Here is a 21,263-nt window from a genome sequence, read left to right as displayed (position 1 = left end):
CCTTATCTGGCATGTGTTTACTGAGGCTGGTAGGGAGAGATAATTCAAAAAATAGTTCAAGGACAAGAGGACAGGTTAGGGGAAGTGTCGTTTTGGACAAGAAACACAATGTTCATTACTAGGCGGAAAAACAAAAAAGGAAATTTTGAGTGGGGATGTCCGAGACAGCCCATTTTAAGAATATTGCATAAGAACCAACTGATAAGGCTCCTCAAGGAGCCTTTTCTCTGTAACCCTTTTGTGTGTTGCACTGTTAAACGCTCCTTCTTGTACAAGAAAAATAAATTGAACCTAAACTTTGATACTTTGAATCCAGTCTTCCTTATTCAAGTTTTTCTTTAAAAATTCTCGTAACAGGCAAAGTTTGCTCGAGTCTTTTTCAATATCTTGGACTGCATTTTTACATTGGTGGAAAGTAACTAAGTACATTTACTCAAGTATAATCTTGTGGTTCTTGTACTTTTTATAGTACTCTATAAATTCACACTACATTATCTCCAGTGTTACCAGCTGCAACATTAAAGAAAGACATCAGTGCATCAATAATTAGAATTCAATAATATATTATTCTGGGTCATTCTGCACAACAAATTGGTCTACTTTGACTTTGTTAGGTTTACTTAAAAGTTTGTGTAATGTAAGAATATGTTCTGAGTTTGTCAGGCCAAAGAATAATAATTGTTAATAACCATCCAGCCAAATTTGAATGATTAAAAATATCAACAAATTTATGAAATAAGGTGCGATTTTGAAGCCACTAAAATGTGTCAGATGAGTTTAGAAAATAACAGGACTAACACTGAAACACTCTGAGTGAGATGATTTAATCTCCATCTCTCTGCTAGGGATGCAGGGGTATGCTGAGGGTGGCCTCAGTGTGTCATCAAGCCACCCTTTAAAAAATCCTGGACTGAAGACTGGTGAAAAACTGTTTTAACATCTAACTCCACATTTCTGGTATATCATTCAAAGTCTTTTCAGAAAACTATTTTCCATCATATTTAATGTATCTTGAAAGAAATCTCGGTGATGCTGCTTTTATATTTCAGTGCTTTTACTACATTACCACTCTACTATTATTTCAATAAAAGTACTTCTTCCAGCACTGGATTTCAGGGTGGCTGTGGTTTGAAAGGCATTGAGTTTAACAAGTACTCTAGTGTAGTGTTTAGTATCACATCTCCAAAAAGCTGGAGGACTCACAAGATGAAAAATGATCAAAAGCAAAGAAGCAGAGGTTGGAGTACAGTTTCTAGCATGTGCCAGTCGCAAGGAACGTCTGTCTGTGTTTGTCTACACACATAGCCTACCTATAGACAGATTCCTTGCTTTATGTACATATGTCTCAAGAACTGTTCATCCAGTCTAATGTAAACTTGGTAGATTTATTGCTGAGGGATAACCTTGTGAGGCAGCTGGATTCGCAAGATTATGAAATTATGATATCACCAAAAATCCGTCTTGCCAGGCTTCTCAAGCTATGTGCTTGTGTCCAAACGCAATGGTTCAGACCGATCAGAGTTCTCTGAAGGAGTACTGTCAATTACATGAGCTATGTGTTCTGCTTAACATTTAATGTGCGTGAGGACAGACAGAAAAAAAACAGCAAGGGTGGCTGCTAAAGAGGTTAGCATGTAACTGCTAAGATGGTTCAATGTAACAAAACAAATAACACAGTCAGGTTACCGAGGGAAGCAGTTGAATATGGCTCAATTTGAGCAGATGGTGGCACAATAACAATGGACTTGCAGTGCAGTGTTATACAATGATTGTATTTGTATGGGGTGAGTCAGAGTTGTTCAAAGGGTGTGAAATTCAACTCATTAACGCTTTGTGCAACCACACTTGGTAAATGTGTAGATATGTATGAGTCACCTTGATTAAATACTGTTTGGCCAATCAGAGCTGTATCGGCATCATCTAACAATAAACAAAAGAATCTCCATCTGTCTGTGTGTGTGTATGGCTTCATCTGATCAACTTCACACTTGGTAATATAAATGCACTGCAATTCAAAATCAGAGTAAGAGCTAAATTCTCCTTATATTGTTGGGTGTAGTGCCTCCCTATCCTACTAATTTGGTCCACAGTTTTACTTAAACCATTATTTATTCTTTTGGGAACTCTCCAGCCACTCCTTGTATCTAATGGTGTCAACCTGGCCTTCCTTTTGGGAGTTTTTCTCGCCTTATCTAATGGCGTCTACATTCATCAGCCTTGGCTTTGCATGAACTGATCTGATAAGTAGAACAAACTCCTCGTTCCCTGACACCATTGGTTCTGACTTTACATCTATTTGTAAAAATAAAAATCATGTTTAATGTATGAGCACATGCTTGTTACGTTGATTGTTATATTGAATACACATAATCTTATGAAATGTATTTCACACAATATCTTGTTGTAGGTATGAGTCATGTAGTCCAATGTGCACACACAGACACATGCAAATAAAATCAATTACAGCATATGTATGGGTTTTATTTTTGGTTGTTTCATCCTGAATTTAAAAGCCTAACCAGAGACTGCAGCTCCAGTCAGACACATACACACATAACATCTGCTGCATTTGTGATAATGTTGAACTGTATTGTCCTATTAATCAACCAGCAATATATTGTTTTTTTTTGGCATCTCAGAGTAAATGGTAAATAGGCTGTACTTATATAGTGCCTTTCTAGTTTTCCGACCACTCAAAGCGCTTTTACACTTTTACTACTATCTCATTCACCCCATTCACACAATGATGGTATTGGCTGCCATGCAAGGTGCCAACTGCTCATCTAACCAGGAACTAACCATTCATACACATTGGCACAGCCTTCGGGAGCAATTTGGGGTTCAGTATCTTGCAGCCTGGAGGAGCCGGGGATCAAACCTCCGATCTTCTGATTAGTGGACGACCCGTTCTGCCTCCGAGCCGCCCCAGTATTTGTCAAATGTTTACAGCGTATGCTGTTAATTAAAAAATATGAAAAGTGAAAAGAATATTTAGTTGTAATTTAGCATCTTGTTGTAAGGAGATATTTTTGTTAATTTGAGGGAATAACAACAAAACTTCACACAAAGATATATGCTATATATACATATACAGACAAAAATACTCATTGAACTGATATGCCTTCACTGCTTTAAATTTTGATGCTGCACTGTGAATAGTGTCTCTTTTATGGAGAATATATTTTTCCTAATGGACAGTGAAGTTACTTGTTATGAATTATAGCTACTGTTAGATAATGTTTGCTCAGTTTGTTAGCCGGGCTACATTTGGGGATTGTTAGTGTTTTCACTGTTACCCCAGGTGTTTCGGACCACCAGAGTAGAGCTGGTGTCGTGTCAGAATGGTAGAGGGCGATGTAACCATGCTTAGCAGGCTCTATGGACATAATGGCAGAGGCGAAGAGATGAAGAGGATATTGATAAAGGAAACTAAGAAGAGAAAAAGAGCCCGACCGGTTAAGTGTCTGTCCACAGGGTAGATCTGGGACTGATTTTTAGTTGTTGGCGGGAGCTGTTAGCAAAGTCGTCAACCTCCTAGTTTTTGTTCATAAGTAATGTAATAATAACAAATACATGTCCATATTTACAAGAGTGGTTTTGCTCTTGCAATCATCGCAATAGCAATTTCTATGTAATGTGATGTTTACATGCACCTCTACACATACACACACATACATATGCACAAAGTAATACCTGTTACTGTAAACCATAGCTGGCACAGTGCCGTAATCTTTCTCTGGGTTAGCAATATAACTCCTCATCAGGGTGTTAGTCGCACACTGGCGGTGGAGAAACAGACAAGATTGATGTTATTTCCCTCCTCACACATGCAAAGATAGAGGTCACATCTTACTGATGTAAGACAAGAGAGACATAACACAATCTACCTCACAGGTTCCATTCAGGGTTGCAGTGAGAGAGAGAGAGATATCGCTTTTAAATGAACTTGTTTGAGCGCTTGACCTCATTATAGATATGAAAATACAGACTTATTTATAGCTACACACAAACAGACAGACAGATGGACACACGTGTCTATTTTGAATCGGGTTTTTTTAGATCTTGTGAAGCATACGGAGGGTGGGCCTTTACATAGAATATTTCTAACAGATGCACTATGTATAGGACAAACTGTATTAGGCATGGTGACTCTCTTCTTTGCGGCTGCGAGATCACTAACCAATGACTCATACGTTAAGCACAATCAAATCAAAGTCATAAGAGGAATATTAAAACTGATTTCTGCAGAAAAACAAAGAACTAAACAGACTGATGCTGAGTCCTTTTCTGTGCAAAAGCAGATGCTTTGCTTTAAGACCCATTCCATATTCGACCTCCCCATTCCTGGAAGCCAGTAGGCTCTGCTAGCTGTCAGGGAAAATAACCATAAAACTGTTGTCAGTCTAGCCGATCAGCTTGCCTGATGGAAGTGAAGTCCCTTTTAGGGCAACGGCAGCCCCTGGTATGGTAATGCCGTGTAGGCTACATCCCTTCCTCTTGCATGTTCCTGTGTACTTGACATTTGATGATTTCTGTTGCTACGTGTCCTTCTGCAGGCCTGGGGTCATTTGTGGCTCTTGGATACCTGATGTCACTCTTCCGCATGGTTTGTCAGTCAGCTCTGACAGTACAATGTTTGTCAAATGGGGGCGAGAAAGGGGGGTGCAAAGGATCACCACGATTAAGTCTAAAATAATGTGTTCTCTATGTGGTGCAAGTCGCGGATCATTATACAAGGACGTTGCATTTGTAGAAGCTGCTGGTAGACGCATTCTGGATTTGTATCAAGGCTTGTAATGTTTATTCATAGTGACATTCTGTACCTTTAAGTAAAAGATTCGATTTTGTCCTCTCCTCCTATCAATTTGCTTGCACGCATTCAAAATACAGATCACGGCAAGATGAACTCTATTGAAGCAAACACAGGCGTTTTCCTCACACTATTTTCTTGAGCTGATGAAGTTAAAGACAGCCCATATAGTCCGTTCCTCTGTTAATGCAAGTGCCATTTCTTTAAATAGGAAAATGACAGCTCATTAAAGGTCTAACGTGAGGGCTCACCTCTTGTGAAGCCCACTCTCAGACTCTTCAGAGGTGTGGAGCACTGATAGGGACCCTCTACACAGCTCTTCAAAGGATGATGACATGTCAGGAATTGAAAAGAAAGGCTAAGGGGTGGTACAGAGGGACGCGGGTCATTCCCTGTGAAGTGGGCATTTTCTGAAGTGTCACCTGCTTTCAACTTGGGGTGTTTGGTATGTGTGATGTGCATGTGAAATAATTTGGTGATACGCCAGTACACGGCCATTACTAAAACATGTAGGCCAGCTACCACATAATTTTAAATCACTTTTATGCTTTGATTTTTCTCTCTGCGCCTCTGATAAGATGCAGCACTGTCTGCAGAGGTGAAACCCGCCACTGGATGGCGCACAAGTATCTTTATTGGACTCATAAAAATGATCGTTTAAGTCTCAAATTAGTAACATATACATAGATGGTGAATGTACCATGCGACAGAAAGGTTATCCATTGCACCCCCTTTCATTGTAATCAGGGAGAGACATGAGAAAGCCACCAGCATATAAATGACACACATTTCAGAGGAAGTGATCTCTGCCGTCCTGAGGGGCCCCATGAGCTCACAACATATGTAAACAAACCCATTAGTCCACGCTGGTGTGCTCCTGATTGTGGGATACCTCGGATGAGTCTTGTTGCAGTGGCTACACACAAAGAATGGGCGTGAGTTGCCCCTCGAAAGGGAGCCCAGAGACTCCTGCTTTTTTAGCACCAGCGATCTGAGCGCTCAGTTCACAGTCTGCGAGAGACAGAGAGAGAGCACACCAGCGGGATGGAGAGCACAGGTAGGTCGTGATTTAGCTTCTTTTGTAACAGGAATTCCTCAAAAGTGGTTGTTTTGCCACAATTATCAATTTAGAAGGAGAGGAAAAGGCAAAGTAAGATCATTTTCCTTGGAGATTTTTACAAAGTGCTGCTGCGCACATTTATAGGAAACACTACGCAGCAGCACAAAGAGTTGGGTTGATTAATAACGAACGAACACAAGATGTGTTTTTATATCACCGCGATTTTTTTAGATTTAGGTATTTATTGAGCGCCTGTCTTTCATTTTACGCACGACTGTGATTTTACGCATGGAGAAAATACTCAAGTTTGATGTCTAAACTATATAAGATTATTTTTCTGCTGGTGTCTGACATGAAAACTCCCATTTTCCCTTCTTAAATCATCAGGATTTTCAACAGCACTTGCCTGAACAGCCTCCCAAAATCAACTAAGACGCACAGGAGGGAGGGGAGTCACAGCCGGAGAGAGTCTGAGTGCGTCTGTGTGTCAGAGGGTGTTTGAGCGAGTGAGGGAGCATCGCAGATAGAGGTGGAGAAAGAAAGAGAGAGAGAGAGAGAGAAAGAGAGAGAGAGGGGGGAAGAGAGAAGGGAGTAAGTCTGGACCAGGTGATCGAGTACTAACAAACCTCCAAGGGGCTGCCGGGTTGTATCAGTGTGCACGGGATCAGCGATCCGACCATGGTGCCCGCGCGCTGCCCGGGACCCTGTGCCATGCTGGCTCTGACCCTCCTCTTGGGATGCGGCGTGGCTTCCTGCCTCGGCCAGAACGACACGGAGCCCATCGTGCTCGAAGGGAAGTGTCTTGTGGTGTGCGACTCGAACCCTTCTTCGGACGGAGGGGTCACTTCATCACTTGGCATATCAGTCCGCTCCGCTGGGGCAAAGGTGGCTTTTTCTGCCGTGCGTGGAACCAACCACGAGCCGTCAGAGATGAGCAACACGTCTATGACCATCTATTTTGACCAGGTCAGATGTCCACTGAATTTTTGCACCAACACAGTCCAGAAAAAGTCGAATGTTAATCAGATATGAGCCAAAATCTCATAGCTCCATCACGGGTTTCTCTCCCTAGATATGAGCCAAAATCTCATAGCTCCATCACGGGTTTCTCTCCCTCCTCTCTCTCTCTCTCTCTCTCTCTCTCTCTCTCTCTCTCTCTCTGTCTGTCTGTCTCTGTCTGTACACCATACATCATATCTGTTTACCGTGGGCGAACAGAACTTGTTTAAGCTCATGTTTCATTGATTTCATATCACTGCTCAAACTGTGTGTGGTCTGTGCCACGTCCTCCTCCAACCTAAAGAACACAATGCTGTTTTCCTTCCATGTAATCCTCCGAGTAATTGGCGTGATTGAGAGATACGCTGCCAAAATGAATGATTATTCATGGAAGATCACTCATCACATATGCGTCTGAGGGCCTCGGCTAAATTGACGTGCATTGTGTTGCTTTTTGGGTAAGTTTTCTTTGGACAGCGGCCTGTCATACGCATCAAATTGGGAAACAACCCAAACTGCGAAGTTGAAGTGCAGCCAAAACATTTGGCGTATACCAGAACCAGAGTATGACTGATACGCCTCTGTGTAGTCACCGTGCGTGGCAGAGACAACAATACATTACAACAAAAAACAGCTGTTATGTTAAGTGAAGCATGCAGATGGGGGGAAAAAAGTAACACACTGTCTCATTTGTGCGCCCTTCTTGGTCACAGGTTTTAGTGAACATCGGCAACCATTTCGATCTCAAAGCAAGTGTTTTCCAAGCTCCAAGGAGGGGGATATATAGTTTCAGCTTTCACGTGGTGAAGGTCTACAACAGACAAACCATACAGGTGAGCATATGTCAAATAGTCGCACTCTGCATTTAATAGATCACATTTTTTTCAGACACTAAACTCCGAGCCCGTGTCTCCTCCTCTGCTGCAGGTGAACCTGATGCAGAATGATTATCCGGTTATATCAGCGTTCGCCGGTGACCAGGACGTTACGAGAGAGGCAGCAAGCAACGGAGTACTGCTGATGGTTGAGCGGGAGGACCGGGTCTATCTGAAGCTGGAACGGGGCACCTTAATGGGCGGATGGAAATACTCCACCTTCTCAGGCTTTCTAGTCTTTCCTCTATAATCTGATCTGCGATGATCCACGTCGCACCGGGGGACTCTGCTTCTGTTGAGGAAGAAAAAAAGAAAAAAAGAAAAAGAAAAAAACGACAAAAAAAACAAAAAACAGGCCATTTATTTTTAACTTAAATAAACTGTCAGCCAAGGAAGCCGACGAATATCTGTATACCTACACTCGTCCACTATCTAGTCAAATATGAACGTTTCCTTGGAGTTTCATATATTCAAATCCATCTGTCAACTTTAACGCAATCTGGATGACTAAACGTATTGATCGGCCAGTGGCGTGTGCTTGTCGGGTATGTGGATTTTTTTTTTCTTGCTTGGAAAACAAACTTTGCCAACAGACAAACGGGTGAACCTGGGCAAAAAAAAAGTAATAATAAAAAAAAAAAAAAAAAAAAAAAAAAGAATGGACACGAGAGAAGACGACGAGTGGAAGAACTGATGTCCTGGACAGGCCGAGTGTGTTATGCTCTATTTTATGTTTGTATAGCCTTAAAGAGTATATGGTTTCCTCCCAAGTGAAGTATATGGAATTATGGACAACCAGAAGAAGAAGGAGAAGAAGAAGAAGAAGAAGTGCTTTCACGCCCAAGGCATTTTTTTGCACGAGTGGAAGTTTTTACTTTATGTTTTGTGCTGTCAATGGTGTTGCGTTTGGATGCCGAACATATTGAAAATAAGCCAAATGTAGGACGCCGACGAGTTTATTAAAAAGAGAAGAAAAAAAAGGCGACATATTTCAGCCACCGGAGACGACTTAGAGCCCTTTTATTAAAAAAAAGAAGATAATTATATAATTTATAAAGTACATATTCACATTATTGTGTGTTCTACATTTCGGAATCTGCGTAGCTTTGACTGATTTAATGTTCAGTGACCTTGCTCACCAAATGTACATTGTGGAAATAATAGAAGAATCCCTATATGTCCCGCTTAATAAAAGATATTGTATTGTATAGGCTAAGCGCATTTATCGCTTTTTATTCACAGGACTTTGCACTTTTAAAAAAAGGGAGCAGGCTGAAGATAAAACCTTTGTCCATTAGAAGGTAGAGTTTGGTGAAGGAAAGGCCTCAGGAGGAGACACACACACACACACACACACACACACACACACACACACACAGTGCTGACTGTTCGCCTTAGTCCCTGTCCGAGGTCCTGAAATATTCAGAAAGTCTCGCAACACGTGTTAGGGGACGATTATGAACATGAGATGCGATTTAGTTTTCAGATGTGTTAACTTTAAAACAAGTACATGGTGTCTGCCTCATTGTTACTGACTGGCAAGTGTGATTTTATTGCTGGAGCTGAGCACGGCACGACTTTGGTGCGTCTTTACGCAGCGCACGACGGTTAGAAACTACTAGAGGAGCGCTTTGTTTCAGACGAATCCACGATTAAATAAACATATATTATGACGGACACACGCATGCGTTTAAGGCTATGCTGTGATAAAAGAAGGCATAACAAGCGCAAAGGTCCACAGAGCCTGAGGTGTACATTTGTTTGTTTGTTTGTTTGTTTTTTATCACATAATTGGATGCCATCTTGTTTGAGAATCAACGTTTTTGGATATTCCCGCCCACACACACACACACACACACACACACACACACACACACCTTCTCTCACCTACTCCCTCCTCTCTCTCACACACACACACTCACTCAGTCAAATACTCCCACCCCCTCTAAATTAAATTCAAGTCCAGGTCTGAATCTGAATCAAAGCAAAGAAGTGACTTGTGAAAGAATCTTTGAAGGAATGATTTTTATGAACTGCTATCCTGAAATCAGACTCTACAGCACACGTTTAAGCAACGATATTAACATGATTTGAACATACAGCAATTCTGTAGAAAATCTATCCTAAATGTAGAAAGTATTACTTGCTGGTGTGCACGGTGATGAGGTGAATCCAGGTGAAAGGCTTTATTGATTTCCCTTGTTAAATCAGTGACAGTAGCAGATGAGTTTGGGGCAACCGAGATGTGGGCTGAAAAGCAAAAACATTGCTGCAACTCAGTGTCAGAGAGGTCCTCAGTGTTTTGAACACCTGTGGACGCTGCAGTTAAGCTGTCTTTAATACTTGCAAGTCAACGTGCTGTAATTGATCTCTCTCATGTGAGACTACTGGGTCAAAGGGCAAACTGTGTTAACTCATGCTTCAGTTTAGTTTGGAAAAGGTCATTCTCCATTGACCTTTTTAGAGCTGTGGAGACGAGCACTGTTTCAGTGTAAACTTTGCTGTGTTCAACTCTGGGGACATGATCTGAGAGGCACCTTTAAACTTCCTGTATGGAAGCTGGGCGCCGGTGTGCATGCAAATGTCCTCGCTGAAACATCTGTAGGAGGAGATCTGGAAAACAAGAAATGCACACGAAAACAACATATCTTCTTAATTACTCTGTGTGCAGAGGAGAGGGGGTACACTGCAGAGATTGTGAAGCTTGCTATTGGTTTTCTCAGGCAAGCTCAAACGGTTAAATTTAGGTGGCGAAGCTTTAAAAAAAAAGAAAAACACTTTAATTTATTTTCTCTGCCTTTTTAAGTGACTAGATTAAAAAAAAACAACCTCTGATTAGTTGAACACCACGAGATACAAACATAAAGTGATTCTCTGGAGAAAATGTCCATTTAAAACAAAGCCAACATGACATTGGCAAAAAGAATATTGTTTTTTAATGAGTTTGAGTAATGTGGTAAATCTGCCAAAAGAGTTAATAGCCGTATTGCAACACTATGATAATCCTCAGCTTCTTGAAACACGTTCAACTATTGCTACTACTATATCAAAAACTCAAACATAAGAAAAAAACAGAAAAATAAGAGTACGTTCACGTGGGTTAAGAAGTAAATCCAACATCTGCTCGGCTCGGAAAATATTTCCATTTATAATTGGCGATATCGTACATGTGAGCATCTGGAAACTTGAGTTTGATGGTTTGCTTCTTCTCGGTGGCTTAAAAGAAAAACATACCTTCATCTTGTGTGTGACAGAACACAACAGCAGAGAACAAAGACAGAGACCTGCTGATAGCCTGCTGATGCCAGCACTGCACAAAAGCAGCAGAAATTGCCAGCAAATCAGAGTGATTTGGAGAGTGTATTAAATTGGCCTATAAAGTGCTAATTGTGCCCATACTGGAATGAAAAGTCGGTTTGCAAATGATTCCCTTAGATAATTAAGACAGCCGTCAAACATGTACTCTCTCAGCAAACGAGAAATGGAAACAAAAACACTTTTTGGTTATTGCGTATCAGTTAAGTATGGCTGCTCCATCATGTAAGAAATATAACATCCATCGAGGGGGTTATTAAAGAGCGATTTGTTGAAGTCTTTTTACACCTTCAGAGACAAATATTATCTAAATTGTTGTATAAGACACCAAATGCTGCCAGTTTACTCAGGTATTCTTTGTTTGTAGCAGTAACTACAGAGTCAACTGCGTTTTCAGCTATGTTGAACGTGGGTGTTGCCCACCCCAAAGCACAATCACTCTTTAAATATGGGGCCCTTTTTTATGGCAGCACAGATGGCATTTTACTGTGCTTTGTAGGCCACATGCAGATAATTACAAAACTTGCAGATGCCATTAAAAAGACCTGAACTCGTATGGCCTTTTCACTTTTTTAGAGCATTATTTGTTCCTCCTCCTCTTCCTCCTCCCCCTATGTGTCTTTAAAGATGATGTCCTCGTGATACACACCCTTTTGAGGGTTGGTCTTTTGATGTGCATCTCTCTGGGATACAGCACATGCAATAAGATCATAGGCCAGCTGCAACAAGGGCCCCTCGCTGCGTGAAGGTGCAGCACTGGAATCTAAATGATGTAATAGAGTCATCGGATGGGTGGCAGATCCAGACTCTCATGCCAGTTGTTCATTAGGGAGGTTGTTTTAGTGTAGGGTTATAGGCTCAGACATGTTTACACTTTTTAAGCATTATGTACATGCATGAACATGCATCACATCACACTGGAGTGTCATTCAGCCTTCAACAAAGTGGCTCATGTTTGGAAACGTCGACGTCTTCAATCTGCTTCAGAGAAAAAGGAAGCAAGATTAAAACTGTTTTAGCAATAAGAATTAAAGTTGTCTGGTGTTGATTTGAAAGCTGTCCTCTGAAGATCAAGACGGCTTTGACATTCATTTCAGCTCCTCTTGTAGCCACTAAACATTTAAACATTTAATCACGTCGCCTTTTGCGTATCTTCAGAGGGCAATTTGTTCAGTTTTAACAAGGATGATAGTTTGGTGATGATAGTAACGTGTCATCTTCTCTCTCTGTTTTTTTTTTTTTTACACGTTAACAAGAAAAATGAATTTATCACTTGTGCAAATGAGATGAATGCCACCCTCCCCCGCCTCCTACTCCGTGTCTCAAAACATCACTACAGTTTATTTGTTTCCTTCAGTTCCAATGGACGGCACAGTTCTTCATTGGAAAATTGTAAAAGTTAAATCTTGCACTCTTGTGCGAGAAACAAATGTACGTGTGAGAAAAAGTTCCCATCTGACACAATGCATCACCTCTACCCTGCTGTGTACATTGTTAATTCAGCATCACACCAATGGGATTTTTTCTTCTCACACGTCAAATATACTGTTTAACCTCAGACCCGGCTCTAAATATATCTAAAAAATCCCCACAATCACTGATTTTAGTTCGATTTGTTATATTTTTCTTTAGAAAATAAATTGGCGCTTTCACCTTGAAACATGTCTTCCCTGGTTTGAAGAGTTCAGGCTTCACGGATTCTTGTATCAGCACGTACTCAGGATAACCTCAACTAGAGAATTTTCTGCTCGGTTATACAGTGAGAAGCTGTCTCCGTCAGACCCAACATTTACTTTCCCATTCAGAGACCAGGGGTCAAAAAAACACGGTGATATTGTTGGCACACTGTGAGGCCCTTCAGAAATAGTTTCCCGACCCATCTCAAAACCCCAGCTCATAGTTTAAGAGTGGAGTTGAGCACTTTGCTTTCCTCGCTTCCTCTCAGAGCCTCAGAAAGCAAAATGTAAAGAGATGCTCTGTAGAATGTAGATATCAACCAAAGACTCAACAGTTTAGTGATTGTCTCTAATTGTGCATCTCACCGGCCGGTTTGACTAATGAAGCCACGTTTGTTGCAACATTTGCAGATATCTCAGGATATTTCCAGAAAATGTTTCTTCAAAGATGCACACTGCCAAAGGAGACAGACCCTAACAAGATTTTCAACCTTTCCTTTTGATTGCGGATGAGCTAAATACATTGATATGCATGAGAGACAAAAAGCCCTCAGAAAAGGTGTCTTTTGCCATAGATTCATTTTCTCCCAGTCCTAGTTCTTAATATGGCTGAAATTGCCTTACGTGTGATTGTGAGTGTGAATAAGGCTTTCACAGCATTATTTTTATTCAAGCTGTTCCCAGGCAAACCTACAGGCAGTTCCTTTTGGGTCTGAAATGACGCTTAGGGGGCCCACTCAGTCTAATATCTAATATGGCTGTGAGTTAAAAAGGAAATGCATACTGAATGTCAGGATTTATCACCACTTTTAATGGTCCAGACCTCTTTATATCATTTAGAAAAACCTCTTTCTATAGGTTTCCTTCCAAATGAGCCCTGCTAATTTCACGGGCCTTACTAATGGCAGCATTTTGTCGGCAAAGCATGGAGACATAACCTGCATAGGACTTATAACCACTTGTGCCCTCTTCTAATGGAGGAGTATGACAGACTTAAGCACTTCACAAATATTTGTATTCTTAAATACAAGACTATATCAGATTATATACATAAGTCATATATCCTTTCAGATTTCACCTTAGGCTTCCGTATTACAGTTTCAGGTTCTGTGGTGACCTACCTAATTTGCACTTGAATAGAAAGACACTGATGCAAACGGAGAATGCACTGAGAGGATAACATGTGGCAGTGGCTTGTTAATAATGCATTTGTTTGCCAAACAAATAAATAGACGCATAACACAGACAAACATCAGTCACAGAACCGCCTCTGTGAACAGGCCCATCCCTGAAGTAAAGGGGGGAGTGAGGAGAAAGACAGAGAAAGTCTGTTTATTCCTTCTGCCACAGCCTGCAATATCCATACTGCTGAAACACGCAATTCCCCAAAGGAAATACAACCTCGTCCAAGCCCAACCCATCAGCAACCACCCCTCCCTCAACCAACATCACACACTAGACAGTAGGCAACGAGCAGCCAGGCAACCCAGGCTCATATGAACAACTCCTTGATGTGATGGTTTCCAATACATCATCTGTCTACACATTAGATTCAGGCGCAGCAAGCCAGAGAGAAAGCATCCTGGATCCCAGCACCTAACCAGTTTAGCTACATTCATTAGAATAGGGGTGGGAGGGGGGGGGGGACTGTGCCTCAGCACAACTAGCTGATGCGGATGAGAAAACACACACTGAGAGTTGTTGATGCTTTGAATCAAGGAAACACACACACACACACACACAGAAATAAACACACTTGTGGGGCATGTGGAAAGTGCATTTGCCACAGTAGCAGCAGCAGCAGCAGCAGCAGCAGTACGATTATTTTTACAGGTGTGTGTTCTGGTTATGGTAATTTTATAGATCATTTGGAAGGGATATAACACTGGGTTTAATAAGGTTACATCCCTTGGCCCTGTAACTGGAGATAGACTATCACCAACCACAGCCAAGAAACCAGTATTATATACCAGTAGTAAACCAGTATACTGCTAATGGAAACGCATACCTAACTCAATATTTGAGGTATTTCATCCACAGTTTGTTTTCTGAGCAGATGGCACCAGACAGACAAGCAAATCGGGTGTCACATGCAAGTGTTTTTGTTTGGTTTGCATGGATCTTTGTAGCAAGAAGAGCGCGCTTTTTTTGCAAAACATACAATAAAATGTAAAGAAACCCTGCAAACGTTAATGGAATTAAATACAAGACTTTCCTGTAGATTACTGCGTATATCCACAACTCCATGAAACCTGTTGTTCTGCGCCGACAGAGACGTGAGCTGTTTACTTATAACTCTTTGTATTGCTTTATAGATACAGACAGTTACATACGACCAATACAAAAGACATCCCTTTAATGTGACACACGATGCAGTGATAATAAAGCATCTGGAGACTTAGAGGTAAAGGAAAACACGTGGTCGATATCGATGTATCCCCGCTGCAGAGAGATTTTTTTTCCCATGTTCGATGTCACGTTGCCACACTCTTACTATTATGAGTAATAGCATTAATTAAATGGAGAGCTTTTCACAACGTAGTCAAACAATGAAAATGAAAAAAAGGAATCAACGTATGTAATAAGGAAACATTATTCCACGACACAGGAGGTGTTCATCTGGAGCTAAATTTAGGTCAGTCTATCCACCTGTCAGAAGGAGCTTCCTCACCCCACGTAGAGTGATTCTGGTTACAGGATGTTCTTAGTATAGCATATATAGGTGTAACATAAATCTGTGGGCAGTGAATATAAATTCATGAAAAAAACAACAACCCTGTGAATAGTTTGAATAACAGCTGTTGAAAGTCTGCCCAACACGAATACCAGCTGTTTCCCTGAATCCACACTACATACTAATTCTACGCACTTCTATAGTTATGATTCGTCATATTGTTTCAGCAGGTAGATTACAAAAACATTAGCATACATTACCATTTATACCAATGTTTCGAGGCTTCCGCTGCAGCCAGCGAATATCTGGAAAACAGATTACAGAGGCTCCCTCTGCAGTAAGCAACTTCATACGCAAGAATGATGAAAAAGACACATTAATGCTAATTTCTTAAACAGATATCTGTGCATGAATGCAGAGAGCTTTAAGAAAAGCTGATAAAAACGATAGCCAACGCGTTCCAAGTTAGCATTTTGCCGTTGTTCCGCCTCTTTCGCCGTTGCAACCAAAGCCGGTCAAATGCTACTCGGACGACAAACATAAAAACCAGAACGCTTCTGGACCCTCAACCTACAGATGATCATCCACATGTAAATATCTGTTTATAGAGATGATTGCCAATTAAACTTCAGCAAGACACTGAAGTTATCATTTAACTCGTATGCATTAAAAGTACACTTAAAGACTATTTTGTCTACTGTGAACACACTACAATAAATACAATCAGTATGTAGTATGGACTTGTGAATGTGTTTTGATTAAGTCTTTAACTATAAGTTGATGTTTACTGATGAAGCTTTATCAAGCAAACATAGAAGAATTGGAACATTTTCAGCAGGGGCCATACTTCTACATCTTTTAGTTAACTGACTGCAATGATACTGAAAGTCGGCTAGCCTAGTATAAAATATGTCACATGGAATAATGTTGTTATTCAGGGCCATGATGAGTTTAACTACAGCAGCAGCTGGTGCTCCATCGCCTATGCTAGCTTCTTTGTTTTGGTTATATTTTCAATTTACAGAGTTCACCATTAAACAAACTGTATAATCCATCTTTCGCCACACTCATTAGAGGATTTAAGTTAAGAGATTAAAGGTAAATCTTCTAGACAAATTGACTTGCTCTAAACAAACAAACAAACAGTTTTCATTATCTCTTATTTATGGCTGAAGAAAGCAGTTGGATTTTATTTCGTCCCATAAAAACAGATTTTATGATCATTTAGAGTAAACCGAATGCTGCATTGATATTTAAATATCTGACAAGGAAGGAATCAAGCATTGCATCCCTATTAATACCACCGATAGCACAGAAGTCTAGAATATTAAGTTCTGTATGTCATCTACAACCTTTCAGCTTAGATTTTCCAGTTCAGCACTGGTGGTGACAAAACTATGTTCCAATGCTGTTTTATTATTTAAATGGTGACAAAACTAAACACGCTGCACAATCCTGCAAAATCACAGTTCCGCAGCCGACAAGATGGTCGGTGAGTCTAGTGATGAATTACAGGTGCTGCTCAAAGTCCTCACACACTGTCTCATCATTCACTATAACACACTGATACTGAACATGTAGTATAGTGTGACCAGGAATGGTGCTGAAACAAGATGTCCTCATACATAGGATATCTTACCATGTGGACAACCTCAGGCATCATTATTTCTTTCTTTTATAAGCTGTGGTCCAGGACTACTGGATGATGATTTAATGAGGAGCCCAGCTCACGTTGTCCACAATACTCTAGCTGCTCCTGGAGAACTGTTTTGGACATACTGACAGTCACACATATATGTGGTATTTTAAACAATGCGACAAGTTATGATACGGCAGATATGGCGGCTAAACCTGGAAATTTAATTGTATCTGGGAACTCATTAAAAAATACAAGTTCTTCTGTCATGTAGAGACCCACTTATTGGCAGATTTTAGGTCCTGACCCACAGCGTAGCACACTGTACTCAGAGATATTGTAGATGGCAGCAGAAATAGGAGGGATTTAAGGAGTTCTCAATAAAATGTTTTATGGGGAAAAAAATACACATTTCAAGAGAGTCAAGTATCATATCTTTTCATTGGACTTGGAATTCATGTCATTATACTTCGCCTACACCCTTTAAGAATTCCAATATTGACAAATTGCATGCTGCTGCAGATCAGATCAATCAGTCTCCATGGTAAAGGAAATAAAAGCCTGAGCATCTTATCGTAAACATATGGGTGTAGAGCCTTGGTGGAGGGATTGAATTGAGCCTGTGTTCATCCGAGTTTCTCCACAGCCTCAGGCATCACGGGGGACCTTGAGGAATGCTTCAGGCACGTTTAAGGGCAAAAAAAAATAGACAGAAGTCTTTCAGTAGGCTGGAGAGTTAAGGTCGGTCTGCTATGAGTTCACTGCAGTGACGATGAAAATTCATCACACTGTCAATAATCACCTTCATTATCCTCCACCTGACATGTCAGGCTCAAGGAGGAAATATGACAGAAACTGAAGGTCATTTTGACGTTAGAACGCCTGTTTTAAATCACATTATTCATTGGAACGTTTCAAATTAGTTACACAGCCTTTCATTTATTTCTTCGACTATGTGCGATATAGAACCGTTCAAAAGCTTGGACTCACTCACCACAAAAGCTTGATTCGATACAGTCAGATAGCTGAGTGGACCACTCTATATTTCTGAATGGTCTTTCATGCTTTTAGGTTGTAGAAAAGTCCTCTTTACGAATAGATGTTATTTTGGATGAAGGGGTTTCAGAAAAAAAAAAAGAAAAAGAAAGGAAAAAGTTGAAAAAAACAAAACAGTTTTTGAACAAACTGCTGCACGATAGTTCAAACCAGACCGAGAAATGAAAAGGGCAGAAAAAAACAAAGAAAACCTCAGAGCAACAGATTTAAATAGGAATGTTTCACTGTCAAGTGCTCAAAGCTTCAAAACAGAAATAGAAGGTTAGCGCTATTAGAATTGGGTCAGAATATCAACTAAACATACTGAGGACTGACAAAGTTACAGTTTAAGACTATTCAATCTAACCACTTAGTAGACTGAAAAAAGCTCAAAGAAAACAGGTTCCCAGAATGTTTTTGGTCAACTGTAGCATTTAATCAGGTCTGGAAACCAACTTTAAAGGCTGTTTAGCTTGAAAAATGGTTAGAAACCTATTCTCCCATGTCATTCAACACTGCTGGGACATCAACTAAATGGAAGTTTTAATCATTGAATTATTATTCTTTTGCAATATGTAAATCTGTACACAAACTTGTGTGCACAGTTCGACAACCGTACTCTTGGATTCTCTTATACAAATCGGAGCTTTGTAAAACCTCAGATTATGGGCACAGTTTTTAATCAAAGGAAACTACGGTGGCTGCAAACCCAGAAACAATTCTTATTTACAGGTGATTATCATAGATGGTATCAAGAATGTGACGTCACCAACAGGCTTTTTGAGAGCAGAGTGTGTGGTGGCTCTGGCCACCGCCATTTTGGCATTTCTGCCTATGTCGCCCCCTGGCTAATCTAAAAAAAATTGCAAAAATGAGTAGAATTAGTGATCCTAAGACTATCTGCATGATGCCTGGTTGCTTAATCAAGCCATCTATAAAATCCAGCCTCAGTACAGTTGTCATGAATGGGGAAATTAGCTATAGAGAACAAAAACTGTTATTTTGTACCAGGCTGTAAACATGTTTATTTCTGCTGTGAAGTTGACATTTTAATATGGGGACTTATGGAGATTGACTTGTTCTGTAGCCAGCCTCAAGTGGACGTTAAAGGAACTGCAGTTTTTGGCAATGGCACCGCATTGGCTTCCCTTCACAGCCATGGAGGTTAATGAAAACATAGTTATGCATACTGTATTTAGTTTCTGCTATGGTCTAAAAATATTGTGCGATAAATCGTACACCTTTAATGCAACTACTTAAAAAAAAAATGTATTGGTGTTTGAACACCATTAACCCAAAACACCTGATGCAGTTCTCCCTCGTCTACGAATCAGGCTTGTCTGTTTAATGAGTGTGCCTTACAGAGGACAGAAAGAGCCTCTTGTTGCAGGCTGGAGCATGCATTGGCTCAGATAGCGTGTTTAAAGAGTGTGTTAGAGCCAATCCACTTTGGGCAGAACCTTGATCCATGCTGGCACGCTGATAAGCCTTGCTCAGGTGTTGCCAGAGGCACCATGATAATGGTCAGAGCGTGCAGAATCATTTCAGGAGCGCTGATAGTTCAGGAGGAATTAATGAAAGACACGGTTACACAGGTTCATCATTGGTAACGTGGTGACATCATACTCAAAGGTGAGAAGTCAGAGCCACTTTCTCTCTCCAGGAAATTAAACGCAGTCATCACGAATGACCCCCCGAGAGTACAACACCAGAGAGCTGAATCCTCCACGTGAAGCACAAACACAAAGATGCTCTCTCTACAAGGTGCACAATTCCATACTGGATCTGCTCGCTTTAAATTCAGGATATTGAACCAAAACATAATTCAGAATAATTTAAAACCCATTTAGAATTAAATGACAGCAGAGTGCTTAAGAAACCCATTTTGTTCTGATGCAAGTGTCTGGTTTGTGTTGAGATTTGCCCAATCACAGTCCCTCCCCATCCACTCTGCCCCAGTTCTCGAATAGTCCCCATCTGGTTTGACAATCTGTTTTGATGGAAATCAGTTGTTTTTTTAGCTCCTCTCATCTCCACTCTCTGCTCTTGCAGTTTTTACTTGAAGTTTCCCCGCGATCACGGCTCAGACACTGCAGATGAAACTTGGGCATGATCACAGCCTCTCCTGCGTCTCCACCAGTGCCTCGCAGTGCTCGCCTGCCCCGTGGGAATAAGGCCTCGTAACAATAGGACCTCCTAAATTTCACCTCAAACAGGGCCGGGAGATTATTGGGATGGAAATGTAAGTGTTAGGACTTTGTGTCAGTGTAAAAAGAGGCTTTTTACCATCTGTTCATTTTTTTAATTTTGATTTTCTTTTGTTTTGTTTTTTTAAACAGGCTGTTTCATCTTATTCATCTTACAAGACCATTAGGCAGGCTAAATTTATAGAAGCTGGATGACGGGTTCTGTTTAATTTATTTTTATCTCAGCGTCTTTGTAATGCAGGAGGTCTTTATTGTTCTCTTGAATACTTAAGAGATCGACAAGTTAGCTCCTGAAAAAGAGGATTTAAAAACCTGCCTTTATTTTAGGGAACTGAGCCATAAATTAAAAACACAGGATGAAATTATGACTTAACTAAAAACTGCATTAAGCACTCATTATATTACCGAATTATTGGATTTAGTTTATTTTTGTCTGAATTAATTCCAAACTAAAGCTGTAGGATCATACTAAAGGTTAAAGAAAAAACAGTTAATGCGGCAGCCGGCAGGAAAGTTTTTATCAGCTCTGCATACCTTTGGATGTCAATGTTGAAAGAGTAAACACAGTTAAGAGAGTCAGCAAGAAAACAAGAGGGGGGAGTCGACTCCCCCTCATCGCCCCTCCTTCGTCTGTCTCTATGGAATAACTGTGACTACCCTCACAAACTCTGTCTCTGTCAACAACTGCCAATGCATCTTCAGACGGTAAATCGTGATCAACGTGGAGAAACTCTACCCAGGCAGAGAGGCGAGGAAGCAGAAGAAACAGGCCTTTTTTTTTCTTCTTCTTCTTGCAGATGCATTGTGAATATTCTTTTGTGTCCTGCTTTCCTACTTCTGCCTTTTATATTGCAAAGTTTCAGAGTGTTTTTAAATGCAAAGGTGCTGCGCTTTTTCTTAGTCCCCAAGTGCATTCCCAAAACACTCTCTGTATCTGTCTCTTCCTACCCCCTGTCTCTCCCTCTCTCTTTCACCC

The 21,263-nt window shown here is 40.7% G+C and overlaps 2 protein-coding genes across 3 annotated transcripts in view; one reads left to right on the top strand and one right to left on the bottom strand.

Annotated features, from left to right (window-relative positions):
• Positions 1–21,263, bottom strand: part of fbxo15 (F-box protein 15) — a 45,434-nt gene that overhangs the window by 8,422 nt on the left and 15,749 nt on the right. The gene's annotated exons all lie outside the window — the stretch shown is intronic.
• cbln2b (cerebellin 2b precursor) lies at positions 5,586–8,952 on the top strand. The gene is made up of 4 exons (XM_010733701.3): positions 5,586–5,867; positions 6,258–6,836; positions 7,583–7,702; positions 7,797–8,952. The coding sequence occupies exons 2-4, from the start codon at positions 6,549–6,551 to the stop codon at positions 7,992–7,994; spliced, it is 606 nt and encodes a 201-aa protein (XP_010732003.1). The 5' UTR covers positions 5,586–5,867; positions 6,258–6,548; the 3' UTR covers positions 7,995–8,952.

This window comes from Larimichthys crocea, chromosome XXIII (assembly GCF_000972845.2).
Source record: "Larimichthys crocea isolate SSNF chromosome XXIII, L_crocea_2.0, whole genome shotgun sequence".
Classification (NCBI taxonomy): domain Eukaryota; kingdom Metazoa; phylum Chordata; class Actinopteri; family Sciaenidae; genus Larimichthys; species Larimichthys crocea.
The sequence above is the reverse complement of the archived record's forward strand: the minus strand, read 5'-3'. Positions and strand labels throughout refer to the sequence as shown.